Below are 10777 nucleotides of genomic sequence, written 5' to 3' on the forward strand. Positions count from 1 at the left end.
CTGACTGCTTCCCCGTTTCCAACTTCAGAAAAATACAAATAAATAAATAAACAAACAAATAAATGAAGAGTAGTCTATAACCAAGGATCACAGAAGAAGCTACACTGAGACTAGTAGGAAGGGCAGAGATGTGGAAAGGGCTGCCCCACTTCCAGGAGCGAGCAGCAGCTGAGGGTCTGGAGCAGGGGTCGGGAACCTTTTTGGCTGAGAGAGCCATGAACGCCACATATTTTAAAACGTAATTCTATGAGAGCCATACAACAACCCGTGTACGTTAGGTATTATCCAATAAAAATCTGGTGTTGCCCTGGAGGACAGCTGTGATTGGCTCCAGCCACCCACAACCATGAACATGAGCAGTAGGAAATGAGTGGATTGTAATACATTAGAATGTTTTATATTTTTAACGTTACTATTTTTTTTTTAAAGATTTGTCTGCGAGCCAGAAACAGCCATCAAAAGAGCCACATCTGGCTCGCGAGCCATAGGTTCCTGACCCCTGGTCTGGAGGGACTCTCACTGCGGGGAGGGTTGCCCTGAGAGGTGTGGATCCTCAGCCCCAGGCTGATGCCCCAGTCTAGAACCCCAAAGCCTAGAATAGGTACCCACACAGCATTTGGTGGTAAAAAGAGTTGAGGTTTCTGTCTGCAAGAAAGAGACAGGAGCTCTTTTAAGAGGGAGAAGCAGGCTCCCTCTTAAAGGGCCAGTGCAGAAAGTCTCGTTCACAGCCACTTACCTGGAGCTCCAGCAGAGGGAGAGCTGAGAGGACTAGAGTTGTGTGAGGAGAGTGAAACTGGGTGGCCCACAGAGAGACACTGTGGGGGACAGCCACTGGGACCCCTGTGCTGAGTGATTCTCCAATACTGCAATCGCCTATCTTTCTTGGGTAGAGTACTCCCCTCCATGCGGCATCAGCCTGGGGGAAGCAACTGCTCCACTCTCGGGAATCCTTCCTGCCCGCCCCATGGAGACTGGGCTGTTCTGAGAAGCCAGGAAGCAAGGGGCATGTGTGACTCAGTTTCCTGGTACTGAGGCCAGAGCTTTAGAGCCACCCCATCCCCACATGCTCCCCAGTCTATGAGTGGTGCTTCTGTCGCACAGGAGACTCAGTAGAAACTGTCCAGACTGTGGGCAGACCACATCTCTGGGTGTCAGAGACCACAATCACCAGACTCCTGGTGGCTACACCTTACTGAGGTCTGTGAAAAGTCAGGTCAGACAGACACCTGAAGTCAAGGAGTATGAGCCACACCCACCATCCTTTCTAATCCCTGAAATGCCCCAGGCTCTAGACTTTACTAGAGTTTCTATTTCAACAAGCAACCAGCAGACAGAAGCTGCAGGAGGCAGGGTCTCAGGGCACCTTGGCCTTCTTTGGACCTTCCTCAAGGCCCAGTGTGAGTAAAAGCCAGCTTAGGTGTACGGCTTGGTATTTGCAGGTGCATCTGGGCCCAGCAGAGACAGTCACAAACTCTGGATTGCTTGCAGCTCTAAAAAGGTTGCTGAGGGCCAGTCATGGGCAGTGTCCCCCACTGGTCTGTGCCAGGTACCCTCCAGGGAGCCTATTACTGGGTCCAGTTGAAGAGCTTAGCCACTTTCTGGGGGGGGGGGACAGTCAGCCCCAGTGGAGAACTCTCTTAGTCTTCCTCCCTCAGACCAGGGGCTCACCAGCTGGAAGAACTTCTGCAGAGGGGACTGTTGGCCCCAACCAATCTCAAGCTGCTGCTCACTTCACTAGGAAGAAATAGAATTGGAGTATCCAGCAGTATCTGAGGGATTAGGCTCTGGAGTAGGGACCACTTTCCCTGTAATGAGCTCCTGAACAAGAGACCCCTAAAGTAGGGGGTCCCATTAATATTGTATTCCCAACCTCAGCTGCCCTAACCCACTAAGATTGCAGTCTGTAGAGGGGTTGGTGGGGTGAGGCCAGTCTGAGCCCACACTACAGTCTTTCTACAGAAGACGCTGTGGGAAAACCATGCAGCTGCAAGAAAAGGTGCAGCAGCTAAAAAGTGGTGGCAAATCTTCTGGAGCTTGGGGCTTTTAAGGAGTTGCTGTCATCTCCAAGCAAGAGGAAGCTAATCCTTACACATATTTTGCCCCCCCCTTACACACACTACCCAGGCACAAGAAATGCAGACACAAATAATGAACAGAGCAGTATCTTCAGATAGGTAGCCGACGGCAGGTCAGACAATGACTGATGCGAACCAAAGGAGACCCAGAACCAACACAACCAGTAGTGGGTGGCAGACAGTTTTGGTGCTCAGCTAGCTACAAAAGTAGCATGTCCAAAGGAGGAGTCCAGCAGGTTCCAGATACTGTGGAGAATAAATATGCTCAACAGGACAGACATTGCACAGTGTGTAATACATATGGTCAAGGTTGACCCTTAGAGCCAGCCAGCCTAAAAGGATAACAGCACCCACAAAAGGACTAACTGCATTCATACTCATATACAATAGGAGGGTAAATACCACCCCCAAGAAGCATTCTTAGAGCAAGAAACTCAAGTGGCTTAGAGCTCAGTATCACTGACCCCATCTTCCTAATAAAGACACCACAACAAATTTCAAAGTCAGAGCGGAGCTACCTAAAACACAAAGTGGGCAAAGAAATATGACCCAAATGAATCAATAAGAGAAACCCCCAGAAAGAGAACTAAATGAAATGGAAGTAACCAAACTACCAGATGCAGAGTTTAAAATAATGATTTTTAGGATGCTCAAGGACCTTAGAGTAACAATTGATGATCACAATGATACTTAAACAAAGAGATAGCAAGCATTAAAAAGGACATTGAAATCATAGAAAAGAACCAGTCAGAAATGACATATACAATATCAGAAATGAAGACTGCACTAGAAGGAATCAATAGCAGGCTGGATGAAGCAGAGGATCAAATCAGCGATTTAGAGGACAAGATAAATGTAAGCATAGAAGCTGAGCAGCAAAAAGAAAAGAGGATCAAAAAGACTGAGGAGAGAGACAAGATGGTGCTGGAGTAGGCGGACGTACCAACATCTACCTCCCAGAACTAAAGTGGATTACAAACTAATTTTATAAACTATCATCTGGAAAAACCAACTTTGGACTAAACTAAGAGGACTCTTTAACCAAGGAACACTGAAGAAGCCACACCGAGACTGGTAGAAAAAGCGGAATTGCGGAGAGGGCTGCCCAGCTCCCTGGAGCGAACGGCAGCAGGGAGAGACTTGCGTGGCGGGAACTTAGTGTATCCCAAGGTTCTCTTTACCATGCCACAGTCACAGAGCTCTAGGGAAAAGCAACCTGGTTTCATCTCTCCAGGCAGAGGGGAACAGAAGCTCCATATCCATGCATGCTGCAAATGGCTTTTCCAGTCTACCTGAATCATTACCAGCTAGAAGCAGCAGTCATTGGGACTTGGACATGAGCTGCAAAGTATAGAATGGTGACAACAATTCCAGTGCCATGAGGACTTTTCCTGGATGTGGACTTATCCTGGAGTCCTGCTCCCTGTGACAGCTCTTAACAGACTGAACTGTGGTTGGGTTGCATTTTTCAGGAATTTGGCATAGTGTTGGGGCCAACTTGGACTTGGTGAACATCTTAAGGACACTACTCTTTTATGGATTCTTGCTGTATTGGCCAAGAGTTTGCTTAAAGGCTTTTAATCACTGTAAAAAAAAATAGAAGACTGGATAAAGAATATGGGGCACATATACACCATGGTATACTATTCAGCTAGAAGAAATGATGACATCGGATCACTTACAGCAGAATGGTGGAATCTTGATAACATTATGCGGAGTGAAATAAGTGAATCAGAAAAAAACAAGAACTGCAGGATTCCATACATTGGTGGGACATAAAAACGAGACTAAGAGACATGGACTGGAGTGGGGTGGTTACGGGGGTGGGGGGGAGGGGAGGAGGGAGAGGGGGAGGGGGAGGAGTACAAAGAAAACTGGATAGAGGGTGACGGAGGACGATCTCTCTTTGGGTGATGGGTATGCAACAGAACTAAATGACAAGATAACCTGGAAATGTTTTCTTTGAATATATGTACCCTGATTTATTGATGTCAACCTATTAAAATAAAAATTTATTTAAAAAAAAAAAGACTGAGGAAACTCTAAGAGAGCTCTGCAACAACATAAAGAGAAACAATATCCATAGGGTTTCCTGAAGGAGAAGAGAATGAACAAGGGATAGGAAACCTGTTTGAAGAAATTATAGCTGAAATTTTCCCTAAAGTGATGAAGGTAAAAGTCACACAAATTCAAGAAGCACAGAATCCCATTAAAGATGAATCCAAAGGGGTCTATGCCAAGACACATTATAATTAAAATGCCAAAGTTAAAAGACAAAGAAAAAATACTGAAAGCTGCAAGAGAAAAGCAGCGAATTACCTACAGAGGAGCCCCCATAAGGATGACATCTGACTTCTCAATAGAAACACTTGATGGCAGAAGGGATTGGCAAGAAATATTCAAAGTGATACAAAACAAGAACCTACAACCATGACTACTTTATCCAGAAAGGCTATCATTTAAAATTGAAGGAGAAATAAAAAGCTTCCCAGACAAAAAAAAAAAAAAAAGACTCAAGGAATTCATTACAACCAAATCTGCACTGCAAGAAATGGTAAGGGCCTGCTGTAAAAAGAGCAAAGGAAAAAATAAATCAAGAGAAAGAGGATTATAGATTTAAAGAACAAAATGGCAATAAATAAGTATATATCAATAATTACCTTAAATGTAAATGGATTAAATGCTCCAGCAAAAGACATAGGGTAGCTGTATGGGTAAGAGAACAAGACTCATATATATCCTGTCTATAAGAGACCCACCTCACCTGACCTGTGGTGGTGCAGTTGATAAAGCGTCAACCTGAAAAGCAGAGGTTGCCAGTTTGAAACCTTGGGCTTGCCCAGTCAAGGCACATACCACAAGCAACCAATGAATAGCTAAGAGTGAAGCAATAACTTCGTGTTCCCCCCCCAGCTCCTCTCTATGTAAAATCAATAAATAAAATATTTTTTAAAAAGACCCACCTCAGATCAAAAGATACACATACAAATAGAAATGAAAAGAAAGCTGGTGTAGCAATACTTATATGACAAAATAGCCTTTAGAACAAAGGCTATATATAAGGGACAAAGAAGGTCAGCACATAATGATAAAGGGAGCAATCTAACGGAAGATATCACCATTGAAAGTATTTATGCACTTAATATAGGGGCACCTAAATAAATAAAGCAGATTCTTTGTGAGTGTGTGTGTGTGTGTGTGTGTGTGTGTGTGTGTGTGTGTGTGTGACAGAGACAGATAGAGAGAGGGACAGATGGGGACAGACATACAGGAAGGGAGAGAGATGAGAAGCATTCTTTCTTGCAGCACCTTAGTTGTTCATTGATTGCTTTCTCATATGTGCCTTGACTGGGGGGCTCCAGCAAACCGAGTTACCCTTTGCTCAAGCCAGTGACCTTGGGCTCAAGCTGATAAACCTTGCTCAAACCAGTGATCTCGGGGTTTCGAACCTGGGTCCTCTGCATCCTAGTCCAATGCCCTATCCACTGTGCCTCTGTCTGGTCAGGCTAAAGTGGACTTTGATGGACATAAAGCTAGAGATCAACAGCAATATTATAATAGCAGGGGATTTTTTTTTTTGTATTTTTCTGAAGCTAGAAATGGGGAGAGACAGTCAGACAGACTCCCGCATGCGCCCCACCGGGATCCACCTGGCACGCCCACCAGGGGCGACGCTCTGCCCACCAGGGGGCGATGCTCTGCCCCTCTGGGGTGTCGCTCTGCCACAACCAGAGCCACTCTGGTGCCTGGGGCAGAGGCCAAGGAGCCATCCCCAGCGCCCGGGCCATCTTTGCTCCAATGGAGCTTTGGCTGCAGGAGGGGAAGAGAGAGACAGAGAGGAAGGGGGGGTGGAGAAGCAAATGGGCGCTTCTCCTATGTGCCCTGGCCGGGAATCGAACCCGGATCCCCCGCACGCCAGGCCAATGCTCTACCGCTGAGCCAACCGGCCAGGGCCCTAGCAGGGGATTTTAATACCCCACTAACATCAGTGGATAGATTCTTAAGAGAGAAAATTAACAAAGAAACAGCGGCCTTAAATGACACACTAGATCAAGTGGAATTAATCGATATCCTCAGAACCTTTCACCCAAAAGCAGAAGAATATATAGAATTTCTAAAACTCGACTCCAGGAAGGTAAACAATCCAATTAAAAAATGGGCAAAGGTACTGAATAAACACTTCTCCAAAGAGGACATACAGATGGCCAATAGGCATATGAAAAAATGTTCAACATCACTAATCATCAGAGAAATGCAAATTAAAACCACAAGGAGATACCACCTCACACATGTCAGAATGGCGCTCATTAACAAATCAACACACAAGTGCTGGCAAGGGTGTGGAGAAAAGGGAACCCTCCTGCACTGCTGGTGGGAATGCAGTCTTGGGCAGTCACTGTGGAAAACAATATGGTGTTTCTTCAAAAAATTAAAATGGAACTGCCTCTTGACCCAGTCATCCCACTGTTAGGAATATATCCTAAGAATCACAAACACTGATTCAAAAGAAGATATGCACTCCCATGTTTATTGTAGCATTGTTTACAATAGACAAGATCTGGAAACAGTCCAAGTGTCCATCAGTGGACAAGTGGATAAAATAGTTGTGGTACAAAAACATAATGAAATACTACATGGCCATGAAAAAGAAAAATCTTATCTTTTGTGATGGTATGAATGGACCTGGAGATTATTATGCTAAGTGAAATAAGCCAGGCAGAGAAAGAAAAATATCATATGATCACTTATATGTAGAATCTAATGAATACAGTGAACTGAGGAACGGAATAGAGGCAGAGGCAGGGTCACAGGGAGCAGAGGGACAGCTGTCAGAGGGAAGGGGGATGAAGGGACAGGATCAGAGAAGGTGAAGGGATTAGTGAAATTATATATACATAACACGTAGATACAGGTAACAGGACAGCAAATCCTAGAGGGAAGGGGGGGGAGAAAGTTAAGGGGAGAAGGGCAAAGGGAGTATAATGGGGGGATGAGGGTGTTATATTGAGTGGGACACTTGAATGCATGTTTACACAATAAATTTAAAAAATTTAATAAGAAAAGGAAATAAAAAAATGTCTCTGAATTACAAAAGTTTGGAGTTAAAATACATCATTATCAGTCAAGTTTTTTTTGTTAACCCAAGTTTTCTTTTTAAAAATCTTTGTGATCTTATCCTTTTCAATGATTTATTTTCAAACTGTACAATTAAAAAAAATGTCCAAAGATTCATACACTCACAGACGTAGAAACTAGTACCACCTTTCTGAAGAACACTTTGGCATTAAGTATCACGTTGCCTCTGATTTCGACCTGAAGGGGATGTTCCACTCAAATATATGCTGCGTTGGCATAAAGATTATTTTGACGAGTTATCTCCCCTCCCCTATCCACCTAAAATCAGGGCATAAATTTTCCTTGCGAAGGTTCTCTCTCTCTGCCGTACCAGCAAGAGTGACTCGCTAGAGCTGGCACTGAGATGAGTCTGTATAAATTAGCCTTACTGAAATAACCTTTGTCTTCAGTTAGTGTCCTCCATATATTTTCAAGTTACTTCCCCACAGTTGATCATCCCTCAAAGCCCAGACCGCCTAGTTTTGCTATTTTTGTTAAAACTGCATATAATCCTCTGGGTCTAAGAAGCTCTTGGGTTTAACTTCTTTTCTGTGAACTCTTGTGCACCAAAAATATTAATAAAATTGTATGCTTTTTCTCTTGTGAATCTGTCTTTGTTTTGGTTCACAGGGCCTACCGACAAGGACCTAGAGGTAAAAGGAACAGTTTTCTCCTCCAAACAAAACTCTTGGAATTTATTCTGAGTAAGTAATCAAAAGTTTCATCAAATGTTTACCTACAGTAGTGTCAATCATAGTATTATTTACTATGCCCTTAATGAAAATGAATTTCCACAAAAGGAGAATTAACTTGTACTCTCAGAACCTAGAATTTTATGCAACAATTTAAAATGTATTTTCTTTTTTTTTAATGTTTACTTTATTGATTTTAGAGAGAGGAAGGGAGAGAACAGGAGAAAGATAGGAAGATCTGTTCCTGTATGTGCCCTGACTGGGGATTGAACCAGCAACATCTGTGCTTCAGGAGGATGCTCTAACCAACCGATCTATCCAGCCAGGGCTAAAATGTATTTTTCAAAAAAACATAATAAAAAGGCGGTAAGTTTGCCTGACCAGGCGGTGGCGCAGTGGATAAAGCGTCAGACTAGGATGCGGAGCACCCGGGTTCGAGACCCCAAGGTCGCCAGCTTGAGCGCGGGCTCATCTGGCTTGAGCAAAAAGCAACCAGCTTGGACCCAAGGTTGCTGGCTCCAGCAAGGGGTTACTCAGTCTGCTGAAGGCTCATGGTCAAGGCACATATGAGAAAGCAGTCTGAACAACTAAGGTGTCCCAATGAAAAACTGATTATTGATGCTTCTCATCTCTCTGTTCCTGTCTGTCTGTCCCTATCTTCCTCTCTGTGACTCTCTCTGCCCTGTTAAAAAAAGGGGGGGGCAGTAAGTTCATGATATTATGTTTGGTGAAAATGGAATTTATATCAGTAAAAGATTATATGTATACAAAACTGTAGAATGACACGATTTTATAAAGATTAAATATATAATACCCCCCCCCCACAAGCAAAAAAGTAATGCATCAAAATAGTAGTTGTCTTTGAATGTTCAAATTATAGGTGATTTCTTCCCCTGTGTTTCTACAATACAGGGGCTCTTCGGGTTACAACAGTCTCAACATATGACATTCTGAGTTTACCATGCTTGTTCTTATACAAACTTTAAAAAATTGAGATATGAGTGTTTCAGCTATTATGGATGCCTTGCAATGGGAAGACAAGTCATCATCCTTTCAGACTAGCCTGGAACAATTTTTTTAGAAGGTAGAGAGGCCTGGAACAGGTCCTGTACCCTCATCAGCTGCTTGTCAAGATGAAACACCTGCAGTACAGGTAGAATCATCTCGAGTCTCCTGCCTGTTCCTTAGGCAATCCTGATTCACCTGACCCAGTGTCTCCAGCACCTTCTGCAGGTTCTCCTGCTTCTCGAGCTTCCTCCTCCCAACAGGTCACTCTCTCCCACCTTGCAATACTCCTTCCACTGTGCCAACCAACCACAGGAATAAAGATAAGGAATTTTTTTTACACTCATTTTTTGTCACTTTTTCTGTTACTACAATACAGTGTACATACAGTACAATATATTTATCTCCTTTTCCTTTTTCTGTTGCCTAGTTGTGTTTTTATGTTCTAGATTATGATTTTACAACTGTGTTAGGATAGGTTAGTGACAGGCTAGGGTGTGTTTCGACTTACACCAAAATTCAGTTTAAGTCACTGTCATAGTAATGGAATGCTGTTCTAATCTCAAGACCCCCTATAATTAGTAATGGTAAAAATGCTATTATATATTTTTTCAATTAAAAAACCCCAACACACCCTAGGTATTTCTGAGGGCATGTCAGGTATCCAACCCACAAGCTACATTTAGAAGGTCCATGAAGGCACGGAGCCATCTCAAAAGGCAAGTGGGAGGGGCCACATCACTCTTCATGGGAAAACGGTCCAGCTTAGTTCCTCTCACAGTTTCTCTTTCGGTTTTTCTGAAGAGAAACAGGAAACCGAAACTAACCTGGGCACCTCGGGAAAGCAAAACTGATGGAGCCGTGCAGGGGCAGTGGGCAATGGCCGCGGCCCCTGCGGCCCCAGAGCAGGACCCCAGGCTCCTAGCGCCCTCGCCTGCCTGGCGCCACTGCCGCCCCGCCCCGGGTCCCCGCGCTCACCTGGCCGGTCGCCGCGCGGCTCGCCCCTCCGGCCCAGCTGACCCCGGCTGTTGTCCCCGCACGAGTGGACGGTGCCGTCGCTCAGCAGCAGCAGCGCGTGGCGCTCCCCGCAGGCCGCCTGGAGCAGCTCACGGCCGCCGGCGAGGTCCCGGCGCTGCAGCCTCCCGAGGCCCGCGCCCCAGCAGAAGTGCATCCCGCTTGGCACCCAGCCGCCTGCCCAGGTCTGCCTGCTGCCTTCACCTGCTCCTAAGAAAGCTAGTAGTGGGAAGTTGGCTGGGTCACCCCGCCCTGCGGTGGACCACGCCTCAAGGAGGGCTGCTCTGGCACCGATTCTCATCCCGACTTACGGGAATGCCGATGTCAATCAAGCCTCCTGGAGAATGCCTTTACCGGAGTCAAACGGGAGCGCCAGAGTGCTGAGGAGCATCCTAGCCAACCCCCTTAGAGCTGTGTGTCTTGGGGCAAGTGACCTAACGATTATGTGCCTCTCTTATCATGTCTATGAAATATGGACAGTAATACAGCAAATCTAATATGTTAGCACTATTTAATAGCTAATTTGTAATGTGTTAGAATAATTCCTGAAGTGTCTAATGCTGTTGTATCGGAACAGGGAGAAACAGACACTGTGTCACACAATGAAGTCACCAAATTAAGGAGTCTTTATTTTAAAGCTGACCACCGCATGGAGACTTAAGTCATTTAAATCATGCAGCCCTGAACAGTTTCAGGTTGCTATTAATGACAAAATTACACACTGATTGGGGAATGGGGAGGATGCTTAGCAGTAAAACAAAGCAGTGAAACAAGCTCTTTTACAAAGTTTATCTATAAGATTAATTCAGGGAGAAACATTCTGGGAACAACTGCCACAGCCTGGGAAACTAGCCTCAAGGCCAGGGGTAGTGAGTC

The 10777-nt window shown here is 44.8% G+C and overlaps 1 protein-coding gene across 2 annotated transcripts in view; it reads right to left on the reverse strand.

Annotated features, from left to right (window-relative positions):
- Positions 1–10205, reverse strand: part of HERC6 (HECT and RLD domain containing E3 ubiquitin protein ligase family member 6) — a 95100-nt gene extending 84895 nt beyond the window's left edge. For both annotated transcript variants that reach the window (XM_066280981.1, XM_066280980.1), the window contains exon 1: positions 9866–10205. In XM_066280981.1, the coding sequence (XP_066137078.1) occupies positions 9866–10202 (337 nt within the window). In that variant the 5' untranslated portion in view covers positions 10203–10205. The remainder of the gene's footprint in view (positions 1–9865) is intronic.
- Positions 10206–10777: the final 572 nt, after the last annotated feature.

This window comes from Saccopteryx bilineata, chromosome 5 (assembly GCF_036850765.1).
Source record: "Saccopteryx bilineata isolate mSacBil1 chromosome 5, mSacBil1_pri_phased_curated, whole genome shotgun sequence".
Lineage (NCBI taxonomy): Eukaryota > Metazoa > Chordata > Mammalia > Chiroptera > Emballonuridae > Saccopteryx > Saccopteryx bilineata.